The 19,368-nt window shown below is 37.4% G+C and overlaps 1 protein-coding gene and 1 pseudogene across 2 annotated transcripts; both read right to left on the minus strand.

Annotated features, from left to right (window-relative positions):
- Positions 1-295: 295 nt before the first annotated feature.
- On the minus strand, positions 296-11,598 carry LOC149041473 (uncharacterized; annotated as a pseudogene). The gene is made up of 6 exons (XR_016179324.1): positions 11,534-11,598; positions 10,466-10,728; positions 9,912-10,029; positions 7,964-8,350; positions 1,231-1,443; positions 296-1,025 (listed from the first exon to the last, which is right to left on the minus strand). The product of XR_016179324.1 is annotated as an uncharacterized LOC149041473 (transcript).
- A 622-nt stretch (positions 11,599-12,220) lies between these two features.
- Positions 12,221-18,387, minus strand: LOC149041474 (uncharacterized). Its single transcript, XM_089214162.1, has 4 exons — positions 18,072-18,387; positions 14,228-14,496; positions 13,992-14,106; positions 12,221-13,603 (listed from the first exon to the last, which is right to left on the minus strand). Exons 2-4 carry the CDS (start codon positions 14,258-14,260, stop codon positions 12,969-12,971), a joined length of 783 nt encoding a protein of 260 aa, XP_089070288.1. The 5' UTR covers positions 14,261-14,496; positions 18,072-18,387; the 3' UTR covers positions 12,221-12,968.
- Positions 18,388-19,368: the final 981 nt, after the last annotated feature.

Consider the following 19,368-nt stretch of genomic DNA (forward strand, 5'->3'; position numbering starts at 1 on the left):
TGAGGCTCTTAAGCACAAATAATACTATGAGTAGAAATCAATTAAATAATCAATTACATTTAGGTAACCGATGAAATCGAAATCTCCCCAACAAAGCCGATATTTTTTTAATTTTTTTTTTATCAGGGCTAATCAGAGGTTGTAATCCCTACTGTTCCTTGTTTTTATCAAAGTAACGTTTCAAAAAGGTGGTCGAGGCTGAGTACAGAAATTTCAAGAAAAAATGTTTCAGGATTAGACTGGTAATCACGGGCTGCAGCGGCCACGTAACCCTGTTCTGAACCTTATCATGATCAATGGAAGACGTTTTTATTCGCCCCTCCAAATGAATTTAATTTTGAAAGAACTTATCAATCTGACTTCCATAAAGATTTGAGGTTACCTGTTCTGAAAAGCCTTCCCTCTATTTTGAACAGCTAAAACTTGTTCCAAAGTCAACGCCACGTCATAAATTTACACTCGTGAAACTCTCCCTTTGAATCGTCTACCATCATCATCCTTCACACCGATTCTAACGTCATAGTTAGTGGCCAGTGACTGAACTCCAATATGCAGTTGATCGATCTCTATACCGTCGACCCACATTCGTGTAATCCCAGTATTGTAGTCATAGGAAGTGGCTACATATGCCCACTGCCTAATCATTAGTGGGGCGGGACTCTGTGAGTGTATAAGCATTGGCCCGCCCTGTTTAACCATAGAGGAGTAAAACTTTCCTCCGTTAGCTAGCCATATGTGAACTTTCCAATCCCCCGAGGGTCGGTAGTTGAAAAGAGGCCCATCCTGCCCTTGTAGATACACCCACATCAGCACCGTCAGGGAATACTGGACATCCAAACCACCGAGATTGGGAAGTGTGATAAAGCTGTTCTGAGTACCCAGGAACTGGTAAGAGCCCTCATATTCCCCATCCGGTCCATCTGCAAGCTGCACATTGGAAGGAATACCATCCGGTTGATTGCCCATCATGTCTTTTGTACCATAGACAGAATTTAAAGGGTATAAGGCAACAGGTTCCCCTACAGCTGAAATAAAGGAAAAATTTGACGACCATAAGTCATTATTATGACTTGAAAAATAATTGGATCATTGTGAGACCTCTATAATCGATAAAAAAGCAAATCACGACTACACAAAGTGAAAACGAGGAATACAAAATTAAAAACACTGATAACACAGCGGACGCAATTTGAAATATTTAGGGTTTTGTAATTAAATTGCAAACCTTACCAAGTGGAGTTGGACCAAGCATTATCTCTGTCGACGACTCTCTATCTCCGTTCAACGGCGGCGAAGGCGAAGGCGACATTGACGGCAAAGGTGGATAAGCGGATGATGGCGACGCTGATGATGACGAGGACGACCGAGATAGCGATAACGCTGAAGTTGGTGATGATGTTGAAGACGTAGACAATGCTGACCACGGTGACAACACAACGGACGCTGTTTGAGATCATGAACAAGTTTTATTCATGTCAAGTCATCTTTGTTTCAGCTTTGAATAAGTATGGGACCTTTATAACCTATCACCATTGCAAGATTAAAATGACTTGATATAACCTTTGGCTGCTGTAAGAATTTCATCTCGCATTTAAATCTGGTATCCATAATATCGTACTAAAAATCACTATCATCCTTTTGCCCTCTTTAGAACAAAAACGATTATGAAATCCTCAGTTCTATTTTTAAAAGTGTTAAATAGTATCGTTATTAATATTAGAAATACAACAGCATGGTTTCTCTAATTGCACATCAATAACGTTTCGCTTTCATGAAACAAATCAACCAGACAGCACGAGAATGATGCATTTTTTTGATACTGAAAAGTAATGACGAGAAAGGTTAGAGCGGTTATGAATTGATTTTCGTAAATAACTTGGAATTGCTTGGTTTTTGTTTTACCTCGCTTTGTGATTGGGTCGCAAAATTCGCAGCACTTTCTCGACCAATCAAGTTCAAAACCAAAACTAATTGCGACTTGGTCGATCACGATTTCCTCTTTTCGGAGTTGGTTTTTGCACTGAGAGGCTCCATGTGAAATTTTCCTTCGTTCTAATGGGCCTTCATGATTACTTTGGATTTAGGTTAACGACATTTGATTGAATGCGTTCCGAAATGCTCAACTTATCCACACAAATTTCAGACATAATTGAAGTTTTCAATTGAAGAATTACGTTAACAGCTGGTGGTGGTGTCACGTGCACTAAGTACAAACCATTATCATAAGTTGCGTATTTCGAGAATAAATGTCTCCAAGTCTGAAATTTACTGACCCTCTCCCCCTGTTCGCCATCAAGATAACGAACCCAAGACCAGCCTAGCTATTCTGCCACATTCTTCGTGACCGTAATACGGTGTTTGCTTCTCAAGCCAGTTAGTGAATTCGTGACTATGCTTTCGCCACTTCCCAAGTTTTCTAAATTTCAGCATCCGTTTTGTCCAGTCCAGTAATGACTTATGGGATGTGGAAAGCAATCCTTGCTAAAGCCATTTTCATTCTCATAAGTTGAAAACAAGATCCTTGGAAACTGTTTGGCAAGAGGCCACCTTGTGCTTCAGCACGACAAACATTAAAAACGTGACTTTCCGACCGAAACCTTCCATTCGTATTCCACCGCCGTTCTGCATATGTTTTCCGTTATCATTTGGCTGGTATTTTTGACACTTTGCAAATTCCGTGAAAATGCCCTCGTCAGACCACTTCCAGATTCCCTCAGCCTCTACATCAGTTTATCTAATCCAGTAATCCACCCCATCAGCAAGAAATATCGCCTTGGCACTGTTCACGGAACATTTCGAGTTTGAAGTGTCCTAGGTCTTTACGCCTGTGAGGTAATAGCAAGAGCTTTGGAAAGAATGCCGCCCATCGTGAAATACAAATAACCAAGTTGCTGCGCATTCGATTATATTATGTATCTGTTTGAAAATCCTTATCCTAAGAGACGAATTAAACTCATTGGACCACGGGTCCCTTAGAAAGTGATCCACCAATAATCGATAGGATGATGTATCTGCTTATGGTCAAGGAATAGATCAATTCAGTGATCAAATAAGACAATTTAAACGTTGAGAAACACCGTAATCGACTTTGACTAGTTCCATTTATTATAGAGGAGGCGATGGTGATGGTGGCGAGGAAGACGAGGACAGTGGTGGTGAAGATGATGATGATGATGATCTGGATGAAGACATCAATGCTCACGACGGTGGTAGCAGAGCGGACATGACCAGAGGTCTTGCAAAATTCCTATCTATATCAAATAAAAATCATTTTAGCTAGTGTTCCAATCAGGACCCATTGGATCATAACGGAATTCGTATATACACAATGGAAACCTGATACATACATAGCACAGTTATAAACAGGTTTTTAAACAGTTTTAAAGGCCTTAGCTCGAAGTACCGGTAAGTACATGTAAATGCAATTATTTTAGTAGATGTGATTCTCTTAAAAGGTAAAGATCCATTCTGATATTGCAGAATGGACAGCGAGTAAGTTGTTAAAACTTGACCTGTTTTTTTATATTGTTAGCATAAAGTGAAAAAGCACCGGGCTCAGCCTTTGATTGTTAATCGTAACGATTTGTCTGTTTGTTTATTGCATGCATTTTTACTTGTTGGTTTCCTCCGATAGTTTACCAGTCAGATTGATCATATATAAATGATTTTGTTCTTGATCATAATTCTACTTCATAGACGCTGCCTACCTACATATTTTATGTTGTTTCTTTGTTTGTTTTCGCTTTGTTGGTATTCATTATAGGTTTGTTTTTTATTTTTAGAATCATTTTATCACCTTTACCTGCTGAAGGTTTTCCTTCCTTTCTCTTTCTCCCAATGTCCGGTTTTCTTTCATCAATTTATTGATTTTTTAACAATTGTTTCAAGAATGGAAACGATTGTTTGATGCAAAGTATCCTTAGGATACCATCAAGTCAGACAAATAGGTCTAATAAACTTCCCCCAAGATATACCTTTGATCACAGTTAGCTCCTCCTTCCAACCATTTATGGCAAATACGTCTATATCCTCCATTAGCGAACCCCGGCCTGACATAATGTGTTGCTCGGACAGGGGCTACTTCGCAGGAGTTCTAAAAAATTTTCAGTTAAGTGGAAAGCAGCGTTTGCATATTCACAGATTTGACTTGAGTGTGATTCGATTTAAACCAGGATTTCAGCACAAACAGTAAACCAGCTCAATGAAAATATCGTGCACATCATCAATCATTACGCACCCTTTTTCATACAACAATAAATACAAGGTAGGTGAGGAAAGAACTAAGCATTCACAATTACATCCTCAACCCGATTAAAATGATTCTAGTTTCAAGATACACGAAAGCCGTACCTGTAAGTGACATGTATAGAAACACCATAAAGAGCAGTTGCTTCTCGTTGTTTCACTCCGTGAAGTTCCAGGCAACTTTAAATTTGTTTTAAAACAGTCGATCCAATAGTGCCCCTATACTAATGGTTTTCTTTACAAGATGTGTTGGTTGATGTATTCTCCCTTTTGTATAAAAGCTTTGCTTAAGACTTGCAAGTTGGGTGCGATTATTGAGCTCACATGTTGGTGTATCACTGTGTAATGGACCATAGTTGTAAGACACACAGTTGGGTTCACCCAAGCACTGCGACATACATTGCGACTTTCCTCGAACACTGATATTTCTTATAACATGGTTTTTTTTTAAGAATCTCAACCTTGGTTACAAACTGGATGGTTCGGCAATCGTTGGTGAGAGCTGGCAAAAAATATATTGCATAGATTTGTTGTTTTATGTTACAACTCTTATCCATCATGTAAGGAGAGCTAATAAAGAATTCATCAAAAAAACTCGTTGTTTTATAAAACAACCCTTTTTTCGATGAGACTCCCTGGATTTTACCTCAGGGGGGAAAGTCACTCATAAATAAATCCTACCAATAACAATCTTTTTTGGATTTAAAAGCCTCTTGAGAACTTTTTTATTAGCTGAATCGATAAAGCATGTAAAACAATTGTGAAAAACAAATTAAGGTACACAAATTAGAAATGTAAAGTAATGAGTAATGTTTTCTTTTTTCGAAAGGAATGAATAAAGTGCATTGAGAGTTTGTTCATGAGTTCTAGTGAAATGCAGATCGGGTAGCTTTTGAACAAACTGGTTAATTAAGCAAGAGGATTTAGGTCTCTGTTCAAGCTGCTTCTTAGGTGCCTTCTCTGAGATGAAACAACTCACTTAATTACTCACCATTGAATGCGATCACTGTGCTCTTAGACTAAATAAATAGTATTAGATTACGAGGTAGCCTTGAACGGTCAAGTCAAATTTATAAGCTAAGTCAAATAAATAATCTAAGTCCTCTTGAAATAAAGTTTGTTTGGAGACACGAATAGAACCATCTCCCCATTGTGTAAAACAGTGGTCAGAATGGGATTGTTTGGACACTGCAGCCCAATGACAACCAAATTAAACCGGAAATATTTTTTCTTGATTTCTGTCCTGATTTCAACCGCCTATACGAAAAGTTACCTTGATAAAAAAAGGGAGAATAATAATTAAAATCCTAATCGAAAAATTATGAAATAGATTCTGGAGATTTCGATTTCATTGGTCACAAATTGATAATTTCAACTGACATCTGGTCGTACTATTATAGTTGTTAAAAGCCTCGTCAATTCATGAGGCGTAAATAAACGAAGTATTCTTACTCTAATAAGCTGATGACTTTAAGAGAAAGAAAACGAGACATTCACCTTTGCCATGCTTTCAACAGAAAACCTCAGGCGGCAAATTGTAAACTAAACTCACGCTGGCACGGAATCCCGTTACATCCATGGCTTGTGGAGTTATTGTCGCTTATTATTGTATAATAAAAAAAAACCTATAATGACCCCTACAGTTAACACCTGGCACAAAAAGATACTTTTATGAAGACAGTAGAAAAACATGTTATGACCCTTACTTCTGTCGGATTTTGTACTTCGCCTTTTTTCTTTGCTTTTTTTAAGTCGCTCGAGCAAAGATAGAAACTGCTTCATTCAATTTTTGTGCATTTTCTTCTCCTATAAACATAACAATCAATGTATGGTAAGGAAATCATTCGATAGGATTAGTTTAGGAAACCTCCAGAAAAACACTTGATGCATTGTTTGGATAAAAATAATGACGAGAAAGGTAGAGTAATAGCTGTTTTCAATTGAATGTAGATAATTGTCCGGGACTGTTGTGGTTTTGCTCCACTTCGCTCCGTGGTTGGTCCAGAAAACTCATCAAACGAATTCAAAACCATTTCCAATCACGTTTTCCAGCGCTTCAGTCATCTACTTGTGTTTTAACTTTGAGCCCTTTGAGCTCCTTATGATATATTCCCTTGTGCTGATGGGCCGTTAGGATTTCTTTGGATTTGGAACTTATTCGTACAAATTTCAAAAATACAACCGAATTACGTTAGCATAGCTTTTTGTTGTGTAGGAACTATTACCTTTATTAATTTTTTCTTGATTCAAATATCAATACTGTCAAGTCTGACAATTGACTGTTTCCCCAACCTCCCCCTCCTCGGTTCGTTACCGTTACAAAATTGCTCGACTCTCAAGCTCTCCAGGTAGTTTATTTCGTCATAATGCTTCTGCCAGACCACTTCCAAAGGTTCAATATCCATTTTTTCCTATCCAGTAATTACTCACGAATTGTGTAAGAAGGTTTTTGGTAAGCCTGATTTTGTTCTATTCATCATGTGAGCGCCAAATGACGAACATGGTGACTGCGTTTATGCCAGCTCTTCTTTGCTTCAAAAGTTAAGAGCAAGATCCTTGAAATTAATCCGCAAGTGACCAACAAGTACTTTAGCAAAACAAAGAACGATAACCTTTCTTTCCACGATGAGATAAATTTTTTAGAATTAGGGTTAACCTCTTGAAAGCATTAGGATGGAACGCTAATCCTGTTTACAAGCGTCCGCTTCCACTTTCAACGAATGAAATTAGACTGACATTATGATTCTAATACATCACCTCAACCAGAGACAGAAGTCTTTACAGGCGGAGTAGAACAATATTCAGTTCACTTTTAAAAGGTGAAATAGGAATATCAAAGAAGATTCACTGCACAGTTTTGTCTTCAAGCAAGGGTGTTTGAATGATTTGTCTTTGCAGCTTCATTGAACTGTCAGTGAGGATTTATTCAATTTTTTTTAACCCTTATTAAGTGTCAGTCGTATAAAACTCTTATTGAGATAAATTAATTCAATACTTAGTATGTATCGTTAAAATGAACTCCCTGAGAAGTGTGCTTCTTTTAAGAGACAATTGTCACATACAGGGCAGCGACGCCCGGTTTGTTAAGCCTAATGGAACGCTATCCATTCTTACAAACGTCCGCCAATACTTTTGATCAATGAAATAGAAGTCATATTATGATTCTAAGACATCAGTTTAAACTGAGACAGAAATCTCTTCATGTGAAAAAGAACACTTTTTTTAGGTTTAAAAGGGTGGAAAGGTAGGTTTTGTCATTGCACCTTCATCAAACAATTGATGAGGACTGCCATAGAACCCTTTATGACAAAAATTGTATATGTCAAGTATATCTCTTGAAAAACAAATGCAAAACTTTTGGACATTTTCCCCCATCCTTCAGTCATTGAAACTAATGAGCATCATAAATCAGTAAATGTCATGTCGTCACGACTGCATAACGAATGTTGTTGTGATTTTGCAAAAAGTGAGTTTACAAATGGGCCGAGAATCGAAAACTCAGTCAAATCTATTCGACGGACGTTACTTGGTTTATCTAATGGCCTTTTGTGTTCCAACATGTATTCTTAGTCATAACAGATATCAGCTCCCGTAGAAGTAAAAAATAAAGAGGTACCAAATTGGAGGAACAAATGAATACGCAGGTAAGTAAACTATTACAAGAGAGAGATAAATGCCCAAAATATAATGAAAACGATCCCCAAATTTTATTTTTCACAGATGTACCCTCTGAGTTCTTCACAACTGCTATCGTGCCACTCTGCATTGAAATTCCCTGGCTGAAACGATCCCATTCTTATTCCACCACAATTCTGCGAAGTAGAGCCAGTTGGCTGGCTTTGATGCCACTTTTGAAATCCTTCGAGAATGCTTCCGCCAGACCATTTCCAGCTTCCTTCAGTCTCCTCATCTGTTAATCCAATCCAGTAATCTGCGCCGTCAGCCAAAAATGTCGTCTTGATAAAGTCGTTTTCTTCAGAAGAATCAATTTTTAGCAACTGGGCACCACTGTTGAAACATTTCAATTTTGCGATGTTCCAACTCTTTTCACCTGTGGTAAGGTGATAGCATGAGCTTTGGAAAGAACGCCAATCTTCGGAACACGCTAAGAAAGGAAGAACAAATATTATTAAAATATAACGATTAAAATTAATTTGCTAAGCTCGTTCTAATGTTTTGTACCAACATCATTGTATATATCTGTTTTTAAATCCTTTTCCTAATGGAGGTCAGTCAGAGAAGTCATTCAGTCAATCGGTCGATCAATCAATCGATCCACCAATATATCAATAAGTTAAAGGCAAAACTCTTAAACCGTAGAGAAATACAGTGATTGGCCGTGTTGCGTTGAATTTCTTTTCTCTCTTAGGCGATCAAGCGCTGATCGTAAACTTAACTTAACTTAATAACTTAAGTTAAGTTAAATTTTTGACATTCAGCATGGACTTCTCATGACCGTTACCTGAATTTTCCCACTACCATATGGCTTCGACGGCTTCAAAAATTTGCCTTAACTTCGAGAAATTTTGTCATTCTTTCATTCACTTGATTTCATATTTATGTGACTCATATCTAGCCAAATTTCAGTGCGGACATTTGCGGACACAAAATTCTTGAAAAGGCTCTTAGAATTGAGTTGTAGATTCGCCGAGAACGTTTTTATCGCCAGTTTTTGTTCCACCATTACACCCTTCTACCGTTTTACTCATGACTACTACGTCTGTCTCTGTCGTAGTATTTGTCGTCACTTAGTGTTTCGTCATAATCGAGCAACTTTCATTTGGCCAAAGTTTCAGTGTGGAACTTTTTCATTCGTTTGAAATGCATTCAAAGTTTAAGAATGGAGTTATTAACTATACCTAATGGAGTTGGATCAGGCGATATGCCTGCCGACGGGGACGGCAGCATCGGCGACGACCTCGAGGATTGGGAAGACGGTAGTGACGGGGATTGCGATGATGAGGAGGAAAGAAACGTCGACGTAGGCGTCGGTGACGGCGGTGACGACGTTGATAAAAACGAGGACGATAGTGATGATGTTGTCGATGACATCAACGACGACGACGACGACGACGACAACGACGACGACGACGACGACGACGGCGACGAAGACGAAGACGACGACGAAGACGAAGACGGTGACGACGATGACGACGACGGTGACGACGATGAAGAAGATAACGACGATGAAGGGAATGATGATGGAGATGATGATGATGGGGATGAGGAAGACGACAGAAATGCTGATGACGGTGACAACAGAGCGGACATTGCTGGATATTATGAAAAATTTATGTTCTTAAATTATATAACAGCGTATAGTGTATCATGACCACACAATCACAACCTGAAAGACATTCAGTTCGAAACAACTTTTTAAATAGTCTGGATATGCTAGTAAGCACCAACAAATAATTTAGTAGATGTAATTGTACTGCTTTTCTTGAAAAGCTAAATATTCATTTTGATATTACAGATTGGACAGCTAGTAAGTCATTCAATCTTAGTGTTCTTCGCCTTTTTAATGTTCCTGACCATTTATGTTGAAATTAAAAGTACCAGCCTCAGGATCTGACTGCAAATTGTTTCTCTATGTCTGTTTCTTTGCTTGATTGAATATGTTTGTTTTTGTTTGTAAAAGAAATAAACTTCACCCTAAGATTTACCTTCATTACAATTAGCGCCTTGTTCCAGCCCGTTAACACAAATACACCGATATCCCCTATTAGTGAACCCAGCCTGACATAACGTGTTGCTCGGACAGGGGCTGCCTTCACAGGAATTCTAAAAAAAAGTATGTAAGGGCTTAAATCGGAGACTATGTGTGTGGTCACAGTTTTAACTTACATGGGGTTGATTAGGGTTTAACCAGGATTTAAGCGCAAACACTAAATCACTTCATCGAAATATTATGTACATTACATCATCAGAAATACTTGAGGAATTTGGCGTTTTCAAATGCTACATGGACATGATTGAAACGATTTTATCATTTACACAAGAGCCGTATATGACATCTACAGAAGTGGTTATGAATAGCAATAGTTTCGTGTTATTTCACTTTTTCAAGAAAAAAAGGCATCTCATCACTCAATTAAATTCAAGCGAATAATAACGTCTTTTCTTGAGTAAAGTTGATTTATTTTTAAAAAAATTTTTAAATTTTGTTTTGGATAATCGATCCAAAAGTGCTCTTATGATTTATTGTTTTGTATCTTACCTTGATGTGTTGGTGAATGTATTCTCTTTTTTGTAAAAAATCGCTGCTGGAGACTTGCAGGTGGGTGCGATTGCTAAGCTCACATGTTGGTGTATCACTTTGTAATGGACCATAGTTGTAGGACACACAGTTGGGTTCTTGGAAGCAGTTTGACTGACACTGGGACTGACTTTGAACACTGATATTTCTTATAACATGGTTTTTAAGAATCTTATCCTTGGTTACAGGCTCGAATTGGATGGTTCGGCAGTTGTTGTTAAGAGCTAGTAAAGAATGCATCGTAAAGAACCGATTGTTGTATACAATAACTCTTGGTGAGACTCCCAGACCTGCACCACACGAGGTGCAATCATTACTTAATTGATCCTATTAATGACAATTTTTTTTTAAGATTTTGAAGGCCCTTTAAGAATGTTAATCGGATCAATCAATAAAATGTATAAAAAATTATGAAAACCAAATTAAATTTATCGTATTTAGGTGCTAAACCTAACTATTTCCGTGATAACCCGTGTCGTATTTGCTGGCCAATTAGGCGGGAGGATTAAGGTCAGTGTTCAAGCCGCTTTTGAGGTGACCTCTCTGGGATGAAACAAGCAACTTAATTACACCACCTACGCACAACAAGAGCATGGGATCAGTGTGCTCTGAAACTACTGAAAAACATTCGATTAAAAAGCAGCCTTTAACATTTAGAGCAATAAGCTTGTTAAAAAAATTAGAAAGGCATTTAAAAACGTCTTCTTATTATGTATAAATATACTGTGTAGCTGCTGCGACCTTTCGCAACCTATTTAACATTGACACAATTTTGTTTTTTTAATTTCTGTTCTTAATTTCAACCTCCTATTTGAAAAGTTACTTTGATAAATGGAAGAATCTTGAGAATTCAAACTCATAATTAGCTCGGATCCAAAAATTTTCAAATTCGTTTTAGAGATTAAGATTTCCTTGGTCACAAAATCGATTCTTTAAATTGATCTTTAGTCGTAGTATTATTGGTTTTAAAGAGCTTCGTTAATTCATAAGGCGAAAAAAGGAATAGAAAAATCAAAAAATTATTCTTACTTGCATAAATTGCAGGCATCAAGAAAAAGACAACGAGGTATATTGCCCTCGCCATGCTCTCAACAGAAAACATCAGGCGGCAAAATGAAAACGGAGCTTACCTTGACACGGAATTCCGTTATATTTATGGCTTGTGGGGTTAGTCTTACATATGAATGGCTAATGAGAAAAACAACAGGAATCCCTCCAGCTAACACCTGGCACAATAAGACACTTTTTCGGAAGAAAATGGAAAAGATTTTCATCGCTCTTACTACTGTCGGACTTTGTCTTTCGCCTTTTTGCTTGGTTTTTCATAAATTCGGACAAGAATCCCTATTCTGAAAGTCTAAATCGGGTGATTATTATTTCAGCTCGCGGTTAACCCCACCATTGTTTAATTAGTAGTGATACAATATCCATACCATCGAACACCTGAAGACAAATTTTCTCGCTTTTCTTGTCAGATGACATCATATCCTTATTTGGTCAAAATAGATGTACTATGTCACTATCGTATGGTAGTGTTTAGAAAATGTAAAGTCATCTGAGAATATTATTACTCGATTAAATGCGACTTCCCCTCAGCCTACGAAATTCTATCACTAATGACTTCACTCCTATCATTACTCTGCCGTTGCAATGACTAGGTGACTTACTTTCAGGCTTTGAGAACCATGCTAACTTACACGAACACAAACAACCACACAAGCCACCAAGTCACTTTATTTCTAGAACATTTTACCATTTTCCGTAAAGTCCAAAATAGGGTACGCGTACTTCAGAGTTACCGGTCGTTTCATAGGCACGAACGTTTTGTACCCAGTTCGGTCGTTTCGTACCCATACAGATAAATTATGTTTTCAATGTTAATAATTGGAGAAAAAGTGTATCGCCTACCCCGCGCTGGGCAATAGTTAAGTTAATCGAATAAAGGGGTGAGTTGCTAAAGAAACTGTGGTGCTGCGTCGGTGGGGGAGTATGAGGAGATAATTTGGTTTTATCAACTTAGTGATAATTAAGTTTTTTTGTCAAGAAGGTCACAAGTATACAAAGCAGATTGTTTGTTTGAATCTTACTCGTTTGACTCTTCTTACTTGTCGTACGCGACGATTGACATCTGTTCACGTGCTGGTGCGTGAGTTATTTCGAATAAATGTGTAAATAGATCAGCGGTTTGGGTACAAAACCGACTCAAACTTGGGTACGAAACGACCGGATACCTACTTAAAGATGCATTGTGTTCGAAACGTCTTGAGTTTCCCTCCTATTTTTTTCTTTTTTTTAAAACAGATATTTTAAACTTGTCAATTTTCTTTCGCCTATATTACGAGACAGCGGTTCTTTCTTATGTTTTCCTTTGAAATTTTTGAGCAGGAAATTGTTGGGTGGCTGTCATCATTGATTATCACGTGCATGCCCAACGTTTGACCACGGAGTAGATCATCTGCTGTTCTCACGAGCTCTTCCCTCGATTTTGAACAGCCAAAACTTGATCCAGAGTTAACGCTACGTCATAAACTTGCACTCGTGAAACTCTCCCTTTGAACTGTCGACCATCACCACTCTTCACACCGATTCTAACGTCATAGTTAGTGGCCATTGAATGAAATCCAATATCCCGTTGTGCGACCTCTATACCATCGACCCACATCCGAGTAATCCCAGTATTGTAGTCATAGGAAGTGGCTACATATGCCCACCGTCCAATCATCAGTGGGGTGGGACTCAGTAAGTTTGTAAACAACGGCCCGCCCCGTTTAGCCATACGGGAGAAAAACTTTCCGTTAACTATCCATAAGTGAACTTCCCAATCCCCCGAGGGTCTGTAGTTGAAAAGAGGCCCATCCTGCCCTTGTGGATACACCCACATCAGCACCGTCAGGGAATACTGGACATCCAATCCACCGAGATTGGGAAGTGTGATAAAGCTATTCTGAGTACCCAGGAACTGGTGAGAGCCCTCACATTCCCCATCCGGTCCATCTGCGAGCTGCACATTGGAAGGAATACCATCCGGTTGATTGCCCATCATGTCTTTTGTTCCATAGGCAGAATTTAAAGGGTATAAGGCAACAGGTTCCCTTACAGCTGAAACAAAGGAAAGTTTTGATGACCATAAGTCATTCTTATGACTTGAATAAGTGAAACTGCAAGTTTGATAAAAACTCCGTGCACCGTGCTCGTGATGGAAAATAATATGGCAAAATATAATCAAATAATCGTAACAAAATGAAAGTTTCGATGACCATAAGTCATTCTAGTGACTTGAATAAGTGAAACGGCCAATGTGATAAAAATTCTGTGTATCGTACTCGTGATAGAAAAGAATGCGACAAAGAGTAATCAAAGAAAAAAAATAACTTTGAAGGCAAATGTATACAGCAGAAAGAGGAGCATTCCTATCAGACTTAAACAATACTAAGGATCCTTAGTATTTATGACTGTTTTTCTTTTTTTAATTACACATAAAGATTACCTATCTCGCAGCGCTCTCCTTCAAAGCCCGAAGGACAAACACATCGGTATCTTTTCATAGTGTAGCCAACTTGACACTGTGCATTTATCGGACATGAGCTGTTTTCACAGTGGTTCTGTAAGAATGATGTCAGTCAATAAATGCAATAACAAAGGATTTCCAGCAAAATAACTCGATACTTGGATATATAAGCTTACTGTTACGATAGTTTTTCAAAGATTACTTTTCCCACTCACCAGCACGCTTCGATAAATGTAGCCTTCCTTCATTATGAAGTCAGTATTGGATGCTTGCCGATGGCTTCGAATGTTAAGGTCACACTGTTTTAATTCACTTTCTTCAGGACCGCAGTTGTAAGAGACACAGTTTGGTTCTTTATAGCAGAAAATTTCGCAGATATCGTTGTTGTTAACTGTCACAGTTCTGATAGTATTGTTTACTAGGATCTTATCGACGGTATGATGTTCGAATTGAATATTTCTGCAATCACCCGGAAGGCATATCCCTGTTGTGAAAACAAAAACCACAATCGTATCCAATTAATTGAAAAGAGAAAGGACTGATTAAAATTGACCAGAGACATCAAAAGGTGTAGAGAGACATAAATTCACTTCCCAGCTGACTACAGATAGTCTTTTTTTTAGTGTGCCTAAAATTCTAATATTTCGGTTGCCACTGAGAAGAACAAATTATAGTCTGTTTTACAAATATTAAGAATTCCAGTATATCATCAACAGAGAAAAATATTGCATGAGGACAATAATTTTTTTTAACCTGCTTTCTCCTTGTTTTCTAACTCTGTACTTGATACTAAAAACTCTTTGATTCTTAAATTTGAAACATTCGTTCGTTTATTTTGTAGATCGATTAGTTTGAAGTAATGAACGCCTAAAGAATTATCACTTAAGTACACTTCTTGAGTGAGGTTTGAAGATTCTTATCAGGCTGAACTTAATTGTTTCCAACGGAGTTTCTGTAAATATACATATTGACTTAATGTAATATTATGAAGGGTACATAACTTCCCCTAGATGCAAAAATTTGCAAAATATTTAAATCGATTAGTCTGGAGTGATGACCGCTTAAAGCATTATCAATAAAGTACACCTCGTATAGTGTCTTTTAAAGACTCTTATCTGGCTGAACTGAATTGTTTCCAACGGAGTTTCTGTAGATGTACATATTGACTGGAAAGAAATATCCTAAGAAGTGCATAACTTTCACTTATATTTGAGATAGCAAGCCGCCAAACCTTGGTTTATTTTAACTGTTAATTTGTTATCATTTTGAAGAATCATTTTTGTCAGGTTTTGCTTTTTTTACCATAACTTAATTAAGGTTTGCGCGGAATGAGACAGAAAACTAGTAGCATAGAACACACTGACTAGGCCTTCTGGTGAAGGTGGCCACCGTGATCAATGGTAACAAACCGTTTCCATGTTCCTTCGAGATTGGTATTTAAAACAGGAGCGTGGCCTACTACACAAAATAAGTTATCTATACTTGCCTCCGTTAACCGATGCTACAAGAAGAAGCAGTGAGAATATTTCCACGAGGGTATTCATCTTTTTCAAAGGTCGTTGCAACACGTTGCACAAATTGTTCATCAATAACCAGTCAAAATTTTCTTTTTGTCTTCAAGAGATGTACGGCTCTTGAGATGAAAATCGTCCGCTGGCTTAAACAACAAATAAAATTAAGGAGCCTTTTTCAGTTTCCCTAAAACAAACCACCTGAATAAGAACCACAGGTGTCCTAAAAGTAATTACGTTTTGTTTGCACCATCGAACCTGATACGACAATCCTATAACTATCTGTGCTCTTGACCAAGTTTCTTATCTATTTTCTATGATCTGTCCTAATTGTTTTGTTTCCTTTTATCTTTAATTTTCCTTCTCTTAAGTGTACTAAGTATACGATGAGCCGCGTTGTGGATAGAAGCGACGAAGGCGTTAATTACTGAGGCCGCAATTAAGATCTGCTCAGTTTGAGGCTACTTCACATGTTAAGACTTGTAAAGCTGCCAAAATAATCGTCTCATTTATTTGCTCAACATGGTTTTGCACCAATATAGCAGAAACCTTTATATAACCTCTTTGAAACTGTACAATAATTAATTACACGGCCCCTAACAGATTGAAATTAACCATGACAAACCTTGTGCTTTGTAAATAGGAAACAAAATTAACAGAATTCTTCATTTTTCAGCCGCAAATACATTAAAGCCGATATTGCGATTATGCTTTTCTCTGTAGCTATGCCACAAATATTAACTTTTGTTTCCAACATTTTGATGAGGTCAATTTCCTGGGGAGCCTCTTTGCACTGCTTCACACATGCTATTAACGTTAAGCAAAACAAAACGAACTTACAGAAAATAGATCAACGCAAGTATCCATTAACTCCACCTGCAATAAACAAATGTCGAAACATGGATGATTGAAAGTGATTCTGTATCAACAACTTATCCCGTTTTTTGACTTCTGTTTAAAAAAATTCAAGTAAAATTTTGTAATGAATAAGAGATTGAAACCAATCAATCAAGAACATTGAATAATCTCACATGTTAACTAATGCTTGGCAATTTTCTGCTTTTGCTCGAAGCTGTAAATTTCACGTGTTTTTACTGCGTCAATGCATTTAAGAGCTAATGTCAATATGCATCAGACAAACAGCGGCAAGTCACTCAAATTCGTTTTCTCTCCTACTTTCATATTTTGTAGCCCAATATGTCCGAATAATTGTGGTGTGGAGTACTTTAGTTTTTGGGAAATTAGTTTTTTCGTTCGACCGCTCAAATATGCAAATTTTCACCCTGAATATTACCCGAGTTGTGTGACCTCATGTAACGAATTTACTTGACCTCCGGTATTTCTGTCGGCATAATCCTTTGTTTTATCATCTAAACTTAATCCCCTGTCATTATTGAAGTTGGCAAAGAAATATTTATTTTTTGGTGAATATTTTTGTCCGACGTACTTTTTCTATGTCGAAAAGTAGCATCAAAACAAAGACAGTTTTAACAATGACCGATATGACAGAATCTACTGAGCTTCTAGCTTTTAAAAGACAAAAGGGTGGTTATAAAGTTACTGTAAATATTTCCTTGTGTATTTGTATTGTTATATCGTGAGACGAACTCAAAGTCCAGCAAAATTTACTTGTTAGCGCCTACTTGTCGCCACCGTTTATTGGCATATCGAGGCATAAATCACCACAATTTGTGAAAAAAATCTAACATAACACTCTTATTTATGATTTTATAAGGCTTGGCTTATTTTAGCTCAATTGGTAGAGCGCTGCACTGGTATCGCAGAGGTCATGGGTTCAAATCCAGTACGGGCCTGAATTTTTTTCAGGTCCTATTTACAACTACTCATTTCAGTGGTGTTCTTAGCTGCGAGGATCTCTTAATTTCACCAATAAGCTGTTTCGGCTATTATATTACGCTTGAGTATTACTTTTTTAAAATTAGTTGTAAAAATTTCTTGAACCTCTCGTTTGACGTCTTGAATGTTTGACTCAATTTTACCTCACTAACTCAAACTGAATGTATAAAAACATGAAATTTATTTGTTATCCTTTTGAGGGGGGCATCAAAATTTCAAAGTCATCACAGGCTTAAACTATAGGATTACATTACATTGCATGTGTTTTCAATATATGAAACTGGGATTATGACTACTTCAAAAGACTGTACGACATGCCGTATAGGTACAAGCAAGTGTTGTAAAAAAAGTTTGCTAAGCTTTTTCATTTTCACATTTCTTCTTCTAAGAATTCTGTTTATCCAGCCTGTTCTGAATTCTAATTTTTCACCCAAATTTATTATTTTTTTAATAGTATTAGATCTCCTAGTATCAGTAAATATTCTTGTAATTAAAATAATTACATCAAATCTTGCAGATATATGGCACATACATTCTCTGATCCTCCTAACATTTTACCGTGTGAAGGGACTGGCATTGGCTATAAAAGTATAGTCAAATTAAAGTTTTTTGCACAACCTACGCATCAAGTCTTTGTTATAAAATATTGTATCCTTTCTAACGATTCTGGCGTGTTGTTTTACTGACTTACCGTGCTTACTGCACGTATACACCTCAATCCACCAGTAATGTCTTAACGCAAAGTGGTTTACTGTCGTTTCTTTCAATTTTGGCTCATTTTCCCAAACCGAAATTATAAGTCACGCTCAATAGGATATAATTTCAACTGATGCTGACAGCATGCACTTCATCTGAAAAAGAAAACACTCCCTATCTTCGAAAATTTGGTCAGAAAATCAAGAACAACGACGAAAGTCTTAAGCTGTCTGAAGATACCGCTGACTAGCATGTGTGTAGTTGTGAGAACATCGTCCCCAGGTCCAGACTTCGTCAATTCTTCCCCACCTCCCCACCCCCCGAACTGGTCTTTCATTCCACTGAAGAAACTCTTCTACAGCCAGTGCTGAAGACTTTTATTACAGTTTTTATTCAGTATAATGAAGGGCTGGAAAATAAACTAACAAGAGCTCCACCTTCAGGCTTGGCTAAATCTATATGTTAGAGCCACACAGGTGAGCATACTCAGCCGTGATGATGTTACATGCGAGTCATCATGATTCTTCTTAAGATCGATTGAGTTTGTTCGAACGTTGAATAGTTTTTGTGACATCGATTTCTTGATTTTTCTGGTCAAAAAATAGTTTTTTCTCGCTCTTTGGAAGTTTATTTTATTACTCGGTCATCTGTACTTAGACTTAAGTGGACAGCTATCTCACAATGCAGAAGTAAGTCTCATTGATTTTGTCTTGTAGGAATTGTTGGAAAGGCTGATGTGCTAGCCGTGTTAATTCACTGAAGCCTCCATTGAAAAGTTCTTTACTCATAGGGACAACAGCCAACTAACTTGTTTAAGGGCTGAACAAGTTGAAAGGAGACAGGGCCATTCTTTAAAATAAATAAATAAATCGCTCTTCGGAACTTGACTTGCACTTTTTCGCAAAGAATAACCCTTAGTGGACTTAAAATCCACTGTTACTTTATTGTATTGTTGTAGCTGCTTTGATTAAACAATAGAACACTTTTCATCGGTTTACCTACATAGAAACGCACCAGAATTAATGCTAGTAACACCCCTCTACTGAGACTGAATACCCGGTTTCCCTTTAATTACCTGCTCGCAACAAATATGTAAATAGATGAAGGAAAAGTTTTATCTACCAGCTAGCTTTTTTGTGTAATTTTGGTGAATTAATTCAACAACCGTCCTTAAGCAAAATTAGCTCCTCACACGACAAAATAATTATTTTTTCCGAACATATTGTGTTTGCGTACAAATCTTGCAGAAGTTAATAATTAAAGGAAAGAATACTTTGTTAGTGATAAACACG

Source organism: Pocillopora damicornis, chromosome 8 (genome assembly GCF_964200805.1).
Source record: "Pocillopora damicornis chromosome 8, jaPocDami1.2, whole genome shotgun sequence".
NCBI lineage: Eukaryota > Metazoa > Cnidaria > Anthozoa > Scleractinia > Pocilloporidae > Pocillopora > Pocillopora damicornis.